Source organism: Pagrus pagrus, assembly GCF_965226575.1.
Source record: "Pagrus pagrus genome assembly, chromosome: 20".
Taxonomy (NCBI): Eukaryota; Metazoa; Chordata; class Actinopteri; order Spariformes; family Sparidae; genus Pagrus; species Pagrus pagrus.
The window spans coordinates 12283286-12298080 of record NC_140207.1 but is presented as its reverse complement, the minus strand read 5'-3'; the positions used below and the strand labels follow the sequence as shown (position 1 = coordinate 12298080).

At 40.8% G+C, this 14795-nt stretch overlaps 1 protein-coding gene across 3 annotated transcripts in view; it reads left to right on the top strand.

Annotated features, from left to right (window-relative positions):
- The first annotated feature begins 415 nt into the window (after nt 1-415).
- The window catches only part of LOC311249408 (uncharacterized protein), a 50734-nt gene continuing 36354 nt past the window's right edge, over nt 416-14795 (top strand). For 2 of the 3 annotated variants that reach the window (XM_084340421.1, XM_084340422.1), the window contains exons 1-4: nt 416-576; nt 1337-1401; nt 5128-5178; nt 12361-12459. In XM_084340421.1, coding sequence (XP_084196547.1) covers nt 1341-1401; nt 5128-5178; nt 12361-12459 — 211 coding nt within the window. In that variant the 5' untranslated portion in view covers nt 416-576; nt 1337-1340. The remainder of the gene's footprint in view (nt 577-1336; nt 1402-5127; nt 5179-12360; nt 12460-14795) is intronic. The other variant, XM_084340423.1, reaches the window with a different exon arrangement.

The following is a 14795-nucleotide window of genomic DNA, read 5'->3' as shown; positions in this document are numbered from 1 at the left end:
TTCATATATATTATTATAGGCCTATACAATGCATCACCAAATGCCCCAGATTTTTTGTACCACATTTGTTTTGTGTTATTTTGACTTTGCTACGAAATATTTAATACTGAAGCCAAAATATCAACTTTTATGATCCTGTGGTCACGAAACCCTGTCTCGAAGACAATTGTAGCCAATATCTATATTTTAGGACATTGTTTTTTCAGCTAATACGATGATTTATCGTGCATATTCTCACATTAATGTGTTAAATTAAATGTCAAGCTCTACAGCTATATAAACAGCAATAAGAGTTGGTTAAATCAGGGACATAACTTACTCAGGATCTTGTTCCTTATCGTTTTGATTGGCAGGCAGTGGGCGGGGCTTGGTAACGACCTCTCAGGTGTGCTGGCAGGCAGCAGTTTGGCGGACATCTTGAATCACAGTTTGGAGAGAATCTGAGAGCTTTGACTCTAATTATCTTCATGTCCTTGGTAGAAAACTGTTCAGCTTGATGTACACCAACAAGTTTCAGCATGAAGGAGCACAAGCCATGCTCATGTTCACATGAGCTCTCACAGGCGACAACTTCAGGTAAGCTTTCAACAAACAAAGAGCATTTCTCTTGTGGCCAAACTAATTGCATGCAAAAATGACAAAAACAACATCACATGCTGTCTTTCTTAGCGCTAAAAAAAAGGCACAAGATAGAAGTAGATAACCTTACATGTAACTGCAGCCTTGAACAATTAATTAATTAATAATTAATTAATGAAGAGAGTGTCAAGTTTTAACAGCTAGCAAAAGAGCTGCTGAGACGTTAGCTTAACCTGTTCAGAAGATGCAGTGGTTGAAGAAGTATTCAGATGTTTTACGTGAGTAAAGTAGCAGTAGTACAATGTGAAAATACTCTGTTACAAGTAAAAGTCCTGTGGTAAGTTAAATTAGAAGTATGAGCATCAAAGTATAGCTTGTAACGAAAGTACCAAAGTTAAAAGTAGGCTACTTATTATGCAGAGTGACCCATTTCAGAATGATATACTGTATTATGTACTGTACTGTAAATATATGCAGTGGAGTAACTGTACAATATTATGGAGTAGAAGTATAAAGTACGTGGAATATAGTTAGTAGTCAATTTAATGTAATGTGTGTAATGTATCTAACAGAGTTGTCCTGCAGCCTAATGATGATCCTGTACATTTACCTGTCTGGGGAATTGTCTGACTAGTGTTGTAAAAATATCAATATTTTGATACATATCATTTCTGAATGTGTGAAACAGTTTCAGTGCTCATTTACTGCAGTATCAATACACCTACTGCACTTTCTTGCTCTCTCTTTTCTCCGACAGCTAGATGACGCATGCACCGCTGCACCGCCCACGGAGTCCTGCTTCATCTTACTCCTCTGACCAAGGTGAGAAGTAAGATTAACTTTTGATTAACACACAGTACAAAAGCCTTACTGTATTAATAATGTAAAATGTAATGCCTGCTGTGTTGTGTCAGTTTTTTCCTGTGGTATCGAAAATGGTATCAAATATCGGTATTTTTCAAGGTATCGTATAAAAGTTATAAATGTCAGTTTTGTGACAACACCACTTTCTAGAGAATAAAATAATAAAGTCATGGGTTTGTTCTCCAAATAGTCCGAGGGAATGCAACTATTTCCATTAGTTCCTGATTGAGACACAGCACTCTGTCACCCCTGTAACAGTATGTGCAGTATTTTGCAGTACAATGCAGCTGGTGTATGCATGTAAGGAATTTGGAGCAGATGAGATTGGTATGATTTTACAAGTGAAAAATGAAAAAGACAAGATAAAGCGTTAAGTATGACAAGATGCTATGTTTGGTTCATTCGGTCTCTTTAGGGCGGTCATTCTGTTCTGAAGAGAGAAAATGTGATAGCACAGTTGAACCCGGTTGACCCTCAGAACCAAATGTCCCCTTTAAGACTTAATGAAGAAAATGTGAAGAAGGGCAATTGGGTTGATCCTGAGTGGAAATTTTAGCTTTGGGGTCTCTCATGATTGGATTAAATCATACTGATTCATGAGTGAGCTCACACAGTTCCCATTGCTTTGTCAGATGAGGATTTTAATTTGAGCCTCACCTGATGGATGCTGGTAATTTATGCTGATTAGAAATAAAGCGTCATATTTTCCTTTATCTGCCCCCACCCGTCTGAACAGAAGAAGATTTTTCCAGAAGGGTATCAGGAGAGCAGTTGATTAGTTGTAATGTGACCACGGTACACCACAGGCTGAAATTTATGTCCTCCATTTGAACTGTGGCTGTGTGTGCTGTATACATCAGGTTTGTTAATGAAATTTGTCGCCAGGAGGGAGTCGGTGGCTGCGGTCGTTCAGCGCTTTGACACCTAACTGTGTGAAATTTAACCTTTCAAACTTCAAGTCAGCACTACTTAATTGTAATATTGTTATTCCCCACATAAAAACACAATACATCAGGTTTCTTTATGGATTACTGCCTTCAGACTGTTGATAAACTATCAGAAATAATGAAATAGTGTTGGAGTTTTATTTGATTAGTGTTAATATTGTCTCCTCGTTGCTGTAATTGTTACACAAGCATGGACGTTAAACAGTTTTACATGGGTCACTTCAAGAGCTACAACAATTAGTTAATTACTTGATGAGTTGATTGAAAGAAAATTTGTATAGCCAACTATTGTGTTAATCAATAAATTGTTTAAGAGTTTCAGGCTGTCAGTGAGCATCTGTGGCCCTAGTTTTTGCAGTGTTACCCACACTTTTGGCACAAGTTGATCCTTGTTGGCCGCGTTTTGGCCGTCTAAATATGTTGAATCTGCGGTGGAGTTTAAGTAAGTGACAGAAATCACTTTGATTGGCTGTTCAGCTAAGTGAATCAGTGCGTGAGAAGAGAAACGGAAAAAGAAAGGGAGGCCTTACCCCTTCCACAACCAAAAGACCGAGGGCTGACAACACCAGTGCCATTTGCGAGTTTTTATCAGACATATTCTCAATTAGAAGTGGCTGTATTAGTGAGAGTGGTTTGAAAATGGTTGGCAAACTCTACTATTTTAACGTTTTTTTTTATATATATATATCTGCAGTCCCGACTGCTCTGGTTTTTTCCTTTCTGAGTAATTTTCCAATTATCGCCACCTGGTGGTATGGAGAGTTATTTCCTCTAACGCAGGCGCAGATTGTACAGATTGGTGTTTCTGGGCCCTAAGTCATTTTTCAAGCAAAATGTCAAACAATTGCTGGTCGCAGCCTCATAAAAGCAGGTATTTGCTGCCTTTCGAAGTCATTTATGACAGTGAATGAAGAGTCTTTTGAAGCGTCACTTTGGGCTCTTGGAAATTGTGATGAGCATTTTTCAAAATGTTTTGACATTTTACAGACCAAACGATTAATTAATTAACCTTGAAAATAATCTGCAGGTTAAACAATAATGAAAATAATTGTTAGTTGCAGCAGTGGTCCCATCAGCAGTGTCAGCACCATGCAGCAACACCCCTGTGCCTGCTGTGTGTGTGGATGAGTGTTAAAGTGAGTTCAGTGCTGTGCTGCAGTAGCATGTGGAGCTGTGTATGCTGCTGTCCTCTCTATCCTGTCTGTGAGTGTATGACTGACAGGTGTCAGGCTTGTCATAGCTTCCCAGGCTGCTGTGGGTGAGATGTGCGGGGACAGGGAGAGATGGAGGCGGTGGAGGAGTGGGCCGGCGAGAGAGTCTGTCATTTCATTCAGGCTTTTCTGTTTCTGACACGCATCCTCACCCCCGTATTGTCTATCAGCATCAGCAGATGACTGACAAAGGAACTGCTCAGCTACAGACAGGTCCACATCAAGACTGTGTGTGTGTGCATGTGTGTCTGTACTGTATATGCTTGAATGGCTTACACAAGTTTTAACACATAAGATAATGCCATGTCAATGCTTTGCAAGATCAGCAGATCCTCACAGCGATGATGAGACGTTGCAGTGTTAGCATTCAACACAGTACAGTTGAGCCGGCTGCCTCTTCACTGCCCTCTCCCCTTTACACTCGGTGACTCGACTCTGGCCATCAAAATGCTGACTGCTTTCCAAAAACTTGATTTCACAAGTGGAAAAACAGCATCTGCTTTCCTACAGCTTCACATATGGCAGCCATAGCTGCTCATATGAACTGAAGCAGGTAAGGAGGGTAGGGGGTTGGCCCCTTGGGACCTTGAACAGAGGGCCTGGCCCTGGGGACTCTGTTGGGCCACTCTGCAGCGAGGGCCACGCTGTCCCGAGCCAGATGAACCTGCATATGAAATGAGGCCACAGAGCACAGAGAGCTGGGGACCAGGAACATGAAGGAAAGTGGAGGATGTACATTCGCTGTGTGGTAGTTAGTAAAGGCAAACACTGAAGGGGCTCTTTCAAGTAAGAGTCAGGACAGAAGTCGGCAAATGTGACTAAACATAACACTTTACGTATATTTTGCCAAGTGAATTTTGATGCTGTGTCCCATGCCCTGACTTTGGATTTTACTCCCTGAGGTGTTTTAGGTTTAGCCGTGTTATTTTCCCTTTTTCTTTTTTTTAGACTGGCTCCCCTCCTCTCTCCTGTCTTTGGTCTCGCTCTCCTGGCGGCATTACCGGTGATCACAGCGTGACAGACCGTCCTTGGGGAGCCAGGAGCACCATTTACAACTCTTTTGGTGTCAATGCCTCCTGTCTGCTCTAATTTCCACCTCTTTGCTTTACCTCCCGCTCTTGCCCCGCACTTGTCCCTACTCAGGACAAGCACATCTATAACACACTGCTGTACAACGGGGAGATGGGTCAGAGTGAATTTTGGCAGATTAATTCACTGGTTTTAACACTTGTCCTCATACACATAAACACACAAACAGATGCATGAATTGGAGATTAGCTCAGTTTGTTAAATCATTACCAATGTCCACCTGTAGGCAACCCAGAGTGGAAATGTGTAATGATTGCTAATTGCCTTGTTAGTATGAAAACAAAGCAGTGTTTTTTTTCTGGTGCTGAAGGGCTAAATTACCAGGAAACAAACAAGTGGAGGGGAACATGTGAATAAGGATGTTTTTACATGAGCATCTGTGGATACAGCTGCTGCTCGCTCTGACCATCCTGCCTTCTCCTCTCTGTTTTTCTCAGGCTCAAACAAACAAAGCCAAACAAGACAGCAGCCTCATGTGCCTGCTTTGTGTAAGTGTTACAATCTACAGACCCAGTTGTTGATGACACTAGTTCATGTCTTTTTTTAAATTTTTGCAGCAGTCGAGAACCACATCCATCTAACTCTGATGATGGTCCCTGTAGTCAGGCGCTCCTTTTTATGTTTTTGTTTTTATTTCTGGAACACTACAACGCTGAACCAAAACTATTATGCAGGAACAATTGAAATAACCACCAGTGTATCCTCTGGTAATGATGGAGACAAATGGCACTCCTGGGCATTTGTTTCTTCTACACTGGAGCACAACTTTAGCAGAAGACGTCACACTGATGATGAAACATGCTCTCACTGGCTTCCATGATCTATCTCGTACTCCCTCTCTCCTCACGGCTCCCTCTTCATCCCCAGAGAAATGTGTTTACCTCGCAGTCACCTGCTGCTGCGGGAGCCAGAATGAGATTCAGAGGCCTTTTGTCCCAATCAGCTTTTCCTATCAGGCTAAATGCTCTCTGGAGACGGGGCTTATTACACGACACGATCCTCAGAGTAGATAAATGGTCGTCCATGTCACAGACCGGACCCCACCGTGGGGGGAGTGGGTTGGGGTGAGGAGACAGACAGCTTGGGCCCCAAGAGATGAAAGGAGCCCACAGCCTTACTGACGTTTTAATCAAAAACAGTTAGCAGTGAATCCGTCTGTTTGCAGGCAGAGATGCAGGGAGGCTTTTCATTGGTGCCCATTGTAAATATGCAAGGATTGAAATGCAGACCTTGTTGACATATAATTTACCTGCTGTCAGTCTGAATGGGCCTCTTTTATCATGAGTGCTTGTTGTGTTGTCTCCACCCCCACCCCTCTATATAGCTGACAGGTATCTTGCCTGGTCATAGAGAGGTGTATGCAAGTTATATTTGCAAGCAAATATTAATTATGATACCTAAATCCAATCTACATTGGTTATCTGATGTATGTAAACACCCTTAAATTAAAACTTGAGCGCCACTGTCAGCACTTTATTTAAAAACCAAGTGATTGAATGTGTGGTTTTAAGTGGCATGAGCAACATGTGGAGCTACTGAATACAGCAAATGAACATTTCTAGTAGGGTTGTTAGTTGACAATAATAAGAAATATAAGAAATCAATCAGGAAGTGCCCCAAAACTACACGTTTACGCTAAAGTGACAAAGCCCTCTAGTGGCTGGCAAAACTCAACAAAACAAATTCTGGATACACCTCTGTTGGGGTGGATGGATGGGTCGTTTCCCAAAACTTAACGGTAACATTGTAACATCATATTTTAATAAAACCCCTTTCACACTGGACCAAAATCCCGCTAATGACTACTAACATCTGGCTTTTGTCTTCAGTGGACAAAAGTCAATTGCCTATATCTAGTGGGTTGACCCATGTTTAAACAAGTAAGCATATACGCTTTAATTTTGCTGTAAAAATTATTATTTTTCAGCAATGATTTGTGATGGTTTTGGAAGGCACAGACAAATGACGCAAATTTCAAGACTTCATCTCATGTCTGCTGAACAACTGATTACCACTTAGTGATATAGTGTATGGTTGTCAGTATATCAACTATGTTATTTTTCCTTTTTTAAATTGATGAACGTTGGTCACAAACCATTTCAGTCAGTGTCGTAAGAGCATGAAACATTCACATGCTAAAGGTCATATAAAGTCAGGTAGTTTAATATGCAGGATTATTTAAAACACTGTTAGCAATGTTTCTCTTAGGATGGGCATACAGTACGTGTATAATTCATATGCAGTGTATGTGTATTTTTATCCTATATGCCACATTGCAGAATGAAATATGTATCATAACATCTTTGTGTTGACTGAGCAGAGTCCCCTTCTGGTGTGCATGAACGTTACCTCAGTTTACCTCTGTCACATTCAATTTCTCCCTCAGCAGTAGAATGTTTAGAGAATGTTATAGACCGGGAATCTCAAACATTTGCATTTCTGTTAAATTATTCATTTTGTACGCTTTAAGCTAAGTCAGAGAATTCAGCGAACAATTCTCCACACTCAGAACTACACAACCAATTGTTAAACACACTCCACTGGGTTTTAAAGATGTTGTCACAGACCTTTCATCAAACATTAACGCGTGGTATCAATGATTTCATGCAGTTTGCTCTTAACATCTCGCTTTTAATGACGTTCTGGATAAAAAAAACCTTAAAACTAATCATAAATTACAAAATGATAATGGGAGGGGGAAGGGAGAACAGGCTCTGCTCCCCGACCGGTCATAAGTTGATCATCTTAAGCTCTGAGCTGCAGGTAGGCGGTGACAGCTGCTTAATTTGGTTTTGTCACCGGGGTGACTTAATCCTGTAACGGGCCCCGGTGACAGCGGCCTCACAGACGGCTGAGAGACAGAACGGCACTCTGGTTGCCCGTTTACAGATGCAGCAATAGAAACCAAGGTCACTTTAATTAACTGCCAAATTACAATTTAAACGATAATACTAATCACTCACTTTTGCGGAGCAAGAAGCTACTGGCTGTCACGTTAATTTAAGGCTGTGGGGGAAAATGGACGTTTCCACCTCTGCCTCACAGTAGGACTGAAGCTGTGCCTCCCTCTTCACATTTGCCCTGCATGCTGCCACTCTCCCAGACCAGGAACTGGGTGGCTCACAGTCTTACCTTACTTTCTCCAACATCACCTTCTCTGTCTGTTTGTATTGACTTTCTACTCCCAATCAATCTCTCTCCTCTCTCCCTTCACTCTCTCTAAAGGATTTCAATTAGACTCCACTGATGCCTTTTGTCTGTGTTTATTCCCTGTAGTTTTGCTACAGAGACGAAGGGGCCTCACTGCTGCAGCCCGTCACTGTTAAATATCTGGAATTGAAGTTAACGGCAAATTCATAGAGACTTACAAAAATCTTTTTTTTTATAGCTTTGGCTCAATATATTACATTTAAATAGGGCTGAACTGAATGCTTCGAAGCTTGCACCGTTGCCATCGTAATCGTATTTTAATTAGTATTTGATTGCCTAATTTTCTTTTTGAAGTGGAGGGAGATGTTGCATCACTTGCGCTGAAAAAGCAGCAAAAGACCGATAACAAAGGGAGCCATGCACCCATCCTCGCAAGGGAGACTTTCTGCTTTGCGTCCACAAATGCAGTACCGCAAGCACAGGACTGTGACTAGCACAAGCTTAACCCTGCATACGCCTGTTTAACAGCTCAACGCTCACTCGTCTAGTTGACTCTTGACACTTTGGTGGCGGGGATGGAATGGACAATGGCTGGAGTCCTCTTGTCTTACTCACAAGTGATGATAGTTTGTTCCCATCTAGAGCTTTGAAAATTCACAGGAAATTCTCATTTTCAATTGGAGCCCCCCCCAAAAAAAGGTATTCAGGACAGCCTGACATTTAAATGCATAATGACAAATTCCGCACATACAACAATGGGAATTTGTCTGTAATGGTCAATGTTGACTGTGAGATGTAGAGGTTGGACTATCAGTGCAGCCATGTTTTGAATTTTTGTTTTGTTGAGCAACATTCAAATATTGTAGTATTTTCTAGTTAAATGGAGTACATTGTATAATATATAACATATTTATGTAATTTAAATAATTTTGTCAATTTTTTACAACAAACCGTCCAAAATCCAAATATATTCAGTGATAAAAATGTAAGAAAACCAGCAATAAGTCACATTTAAAGACCTGTAATCGTAGCTTATCATAATTGAAGACCAACAATTTAGAACAGCAATTAGTCACATGTAGAAGCTGGAATGAATTATCAGAAATGTTTGCAGATTATTTTACTGTCAATCGACTTATCGATTAATTGGTCCAGCTCTACTGTCCATGAGTTTGATTCCTGGACTTTCTTTTGTGGTGTCACGCAGCCTAGTCGGACGCTATAGAGACTAGGTAAGTTCCAGACCATGGGATATTTATTCAAGCCAACCTCCACCCCATTACAGTTACTGCCCATCTGCCACTGCTGCCACTCGGAGCCCTCCTAAAGGTTACTCATTTACATATCGGGGGGTTGGAGGGGGGTGGTGGCGTCCACTGATAACAGAGCTTCAATCAATCAGTGCTTCATGATTAGTCCCATGTAAAATCCCAGCAGTTGGTTAAAACTCTGCCTGCTTGCCTCGTTGCCACTTTTCAAATGAGGTCCTGGAATGCCACGACAAATAACTGGAAACAACTGAATGGAAAAATTCATAATTTCTCGGATAAATTATGACGGGGTGCCTGAAATTGATTTATTATTGTGATCGTTAGCCATATGGCACAGGCTGCTTCCCCCCTCCGAACATTCAAAAATGTGCGATTACAGGGCTAGGTCAGGGCAACCTTTACCATTGCACAAATGAATCTCAGTCTAAACAGAAAGGAAGGACAACAGTGAAATTAGCTTGGCTTTCTTAAAGCTGTGGAAGATATAAATACAACTCAAACTCAAGTATCCTTGCTTAAAATTTCTAGAGCTTTTGATCATGTCGAACTATCTTCCTCGGCAGACAGAAATTGCCCAGTTGTGATGTCAATGTACATAGATGTTGAAGTTTCCATGTTGAGATTAAAGATCATTCTGCACCTTAGAAACTGCAGTAATCAAAATAATCTAACATCAGGGTTTGTTTAGGAGCTCTTCTGGAGCTTTCAATTAGAAACCCTTTTTACATTTAGATCGCCCAATGTGGTGCTTTGTTTTTGTTTTTTTACACTGACCAAAACAACAACAGCATTATGCAAAATGGTAATAACACTCATTTACCATCCTTGTTTCATGGTTGTTGATCTCGTTCTCTGCTCTGAGGATAACAAGCTCCCGGACCTCATTGTGTCACGAATTTGCACATATTTCCGTTTGCTGTTCTTTTTCTTTAATTTAGCTGCTAACTCCTGCTAGCTGCTTTGTAAATCCTCCGGTGGTGGGATGCACACATAACATAACTGACCGGCCCGTTCACACTATTTAGACAGTGCGGTTACTACTAGATTGCGTAAAAGGGGCTTTAATTACATGATCTTTAGCAGCACAGGGAGTTCACTCAGCTGTCATGGAATTGAAGATGCTCACATTTCAATTTCTAACCTATGCAACTACGGCAGGCATCTTTGGGAGAGCAGTAACAATCTGTAAACACTGACATCGCCTTTTTAAGTTGATATGGGAACTTGTTATCAGACAGATGCCTATTTACACATTGAGTAGATACAGAGCAACATTAGCGTTCTTTGGGGGGGTTGTGTTTATTCCCATCGGGTGAATCCAAGTCCAATATTCATTCTCTTTTTAGCTGGTTGGCTCGACCAACTGCTGACAGAAATATTTGTTCCCCAGCTAGTTGCTAACTTTGTCTGTTTTCCCATTAGTGGGTATCATTGCTGCTCCTAAAAACAATGAGCCGAATGACACTAAAACAGTCCATATAGTTGAATCGAGCTAGGCAATAATACTTTTTGTGGATTGGGCAGTATGAGCGACCCTTCTCTCACACACATACTCACTTGATCCATTATTATATGGGTATTGATTGCAGAAACTTTAAGGACTCTTCGATTGAAATACAATTTAATAAGATGGTTTGCTAGCTTAACAAACTGTTCACCACCAGATAAAACCCTCTACTAAAGCATGTGGAAATTATGCTTGGGTGCAGTATTTAATATCGCTCATTTAATGACCTTATGTAGAGAATTTCTTTTTTGTTAGAATTAGACTGACAACTATCTCCAGGGGATACATGGACAGCCTTACATGATAGTTTGTTAATGAAATGCTCTTTGGCCTTGTTCTAGACTCATGTTTTCAGAAATGTGCCCTCTTGAGTCTTTACCCCTCCTTCATATTGCCAAGCAATTATACCAAAAGTTTAAGCTCTAGGAAAAATATCCTATTTGTAATTATTTGCATGTGGCCTGCCAACATTTACATTATCATCTCTGGCTCATAATAATTGCCTGGTTCTTCCCATTGGCTCAAGGCAATGTTGTATTAGATTGTAATCTCCAACACTGTTTCCTGACACAAACTTGATGTGTCACTGTGATTGGCATGGAGGAGATGACATGACAGAGCTGGTTTTGGGGGACTGACAGATAGTTGGCAGGTTAAGGCTCCCCTGTTGGGTGCTGTGCTGCCTCAGGACAGTCACCTGTCAACTCAGGTGAAGGCTCGTCATAGCTGATGACTGGGAGCAGTAGAGTGGATATAATGGGATGAGCAGACTGACACAGACGTAGTGCAGGACTCCCTTTGTCTGTGGGCAAAAGAGTAGACCTTGCTTCAGTCAAATGTGCCGCCATGCTGAATAAAGAGTGTAAAGAGTTTGAGCACTGTGGGTGATGTGCTGGCATTTATGTCCTGAGCACACAATTGATTGATCTAAGTGATGTTCAGTCTTATGATGTCAAGTGTTTATAGTCTGTTGATCACTTAATAGTAACACTTGCTGAATAACCATACTAGCAATGGGCATTTTAGGTAACTTTCATACTCAAAGATGTGTGTGGGGGTTAGGGTTACTCCACCTTTCTGTCCCGCAAAGACTGCAGAAATTAGCTTAGTTGGTTGCTGTTTGCCCTGATGGTGGCTTGTACTGCTTAACAAAAGCCATCAGCTTGTGAAAGACTCCTTTGAGGGCAAATCTCCATTCACCATTTATATGATGAGATGGATAATCTCCTTTCCCCGGTGGCAACACAACTGTGCGTGCTAACACTGCTAGCAAATGAGGTGATGAGAGAATGCCTGATATTGGTCTTGGCTGTCTGTCCTTGTGATTAATGCACACATTTTTGCTATATGGATGTGTGCAGATATTCATAGATAGCAGTTACATCACTGTGTCCTGTTTAATATAGAGGAGGATCAATTTTCATTTGTTTATGACATCCAAATCGAGTACAAGTACTCATACCCAAAACCACACAGCTTCTTAGTTGCACTGACTTATAAGTAATAATAATGATGAGATTATAATAACTGTTTTGAATATATGGATGTGTAAGATTAGATAACTTTTTTATATGATCCTAAAGTGAAGTAAAAATTACTTCTGTTTAATTACTTGTGTTTTGGGCTATTAACCATCTCCTAGCAATTGTTCAGTTGTTGCCTCTTCTAAGAATACATAACATTCAACACATAATTGTCTAAAAAACTCAGAAAACTGACTCCCATTATGCTTTCGTTCTCAGACATTTTCCACAAATGGTCCAGCTTCTTCACAAGTCTTAACGGTGAACTTTCCAGAGCTCATCTAGACAACATGAAAAACTTCCTGCGTCGACATAAAGGTACTTGTGTATATATGTTTGATCATATAAGTGCACTTCTGTGATTTTTGGGAGTTGGGGTCTGGGGGGTGTCTGGGTGTGTGTGTCGACCCCATCACTGTTGCCATTTTTGTTGAGTTTCCTCAAAAGACCGTCCTGCCAAGCACAGAGGGAGCATGTGTCCATCAAAGTCAGGCTGATATGAGGCGTGAGTGCTGAGGCCTGCTCGCGATATGGAAGGGTGGGACTGACTCATACAGAAGCTCGGGAATCAGCATGTCACTCTGAGCACAGCACACTGCCACAGTTCATCAGTACACACTGACTGTATGGAGAAACTTCAAATACAATATGCGACGGTATCAAGTGATGAGCAGGAAAAGTATTAGTCTACAGCAAAGAACAATATGTAGTGTCACTGTTTGTTCAGAGAGCATTTCAAAGATTTGTCACATGCATAATTTAAAGATAAATATGCTGGCCTTATGTGCATCTTCTTTAATTTGATTTTTCTCCTCTACACAGTTTGTGTGTGTTGGACATAAAGCAAAGAAAACATCTCAAAAAGACATCAGTTAAGTTGCAAAAGATAGTATTATTTAATGTCATACAATATGATGATACTACTATCTATACATCATCTAAACATTTAAAGGAAATTATAAAACTCATCCACAATCATGACACTACATAGATGCCTTAATACTTAAAGACACACACTCCCAAGTGTTTCAGTTAAAATATAAATAAGATTCACTACTAATCCTAGAGAGCATTTGGTCTTATAAAGAGGATAGGCATATCCAACTGGAGTAAAAGTTGGATTTTTATATAAAAAACAGTTAAACGCACAGGATGCCATTTCTGCCGCTAGGGGTCCCTCACTCAAAACAATGAAAACAGACTGATGTTGTGAAGTAGCGAGGGATAATGGGGTTTTTTGTGTTCATTGCTAAACAACCACCATGATCGATGAAAATGTTAATGGGTTAGGTAAAGTTTTAAAATTGTATTCACGTTATGTTTAGTCACATTCGCTGACTTCCTTCATCACTCTCTGTTTTCCCAGAACTTATAGCGTCAAGCGATCAAATGAAACGCCCCATTGCATTGAAAAAAATTAAGGATTTGAACATTATTCTAAATGGTAAGATAATTTGAGTACACAACTCAACATAAAATACAACAAAGATCTCGTCATTTTGAGAAATTTTAATGCGGAAATGATATATTATATCTTGAAAGGCTGTATGAGCCAACAGTGTGGAGATGGTTTTTTATTGCAGTCTAACTTAAACTCATGTCCAGTGTATGCACTTTAAAAATAGACTTAATTTTGATAACCACCATAGAACATTTTTCCATTGCATGCACACATGCTGCACACCCACACACACGCCAGCTGGCGCTCACCTGTCCGCTGTCCACCTATTCTGTGGTAACAGGTTTCTGTTTCTCTCTGTCAAATCATCTGCTCAGTCCCAGAGGCCCCGAGCGTCCGTCAGTAAGGCCTGTCAGTTATGAGGTCCGATCTGTATTCATAAGTTCTGTCAAAGCAGCAGTGATAGTCGGTCTGTCTTCCCAGCTTCTGTGAAGAGCAGCTGCAGTGTTCAGTAACCTCAATATAATCTCACTAGCCTGCTCAGATGATGCAGCTTTGTGGCCAGATACAGCGGTGTATCATTTGAGTGTTACTGCTTGACCTAAACATTGTCAGCCAACCTCAAAGGTCCTGAGTCACGCTACCCCCCCGAAGCTGTAGACCTAACCTCGGACTCTCCCTCATCTGATTCATACAACTTATGAATTATGGATAGTTTCACTCAGAAGGGTAGAATTTAGGAGGGTATAATGTTGGCAGAGGAAACAGTGATGCCAATTTTTTACATTTTTAATGGTACTCAAGGAGCTTTTTCAAGCATTTTATCTTGACAGCTCCTGGTGGAACAGTAGTAACCAAATACAGCGCTAATCAAAGGTAACTGTGTCGTAATTACAGCAGAGTCCCCGTATCACTTTGTGAAAAGCTTTGTCATCGCACATTGCTGCAGGTGATTTTTCAGTTCGGCTCTACTCGGGGGCGAACTGTTAAAAGGACATCTGCATTGTAAAAATTGAGATATGCATTTGTGGGGAGATTTGGGTTTTTCTAATGTCAGCAGAAGCCTCTTGGCACATTTTCTAAACCTTGCCACAGGAAGGTTGATTCCCACATTTACCTTTCCCTCTGAGGGGTGGATTTAATCAGTGTGCAGTCAAGAAAACCACTCGTTAATTAATGAGACCTCCATGAGAGATCAGCATTCAACTCACCAAAGCCTCGCAGATTCAGAACTTGAAAACAAAATAGTGGTCAA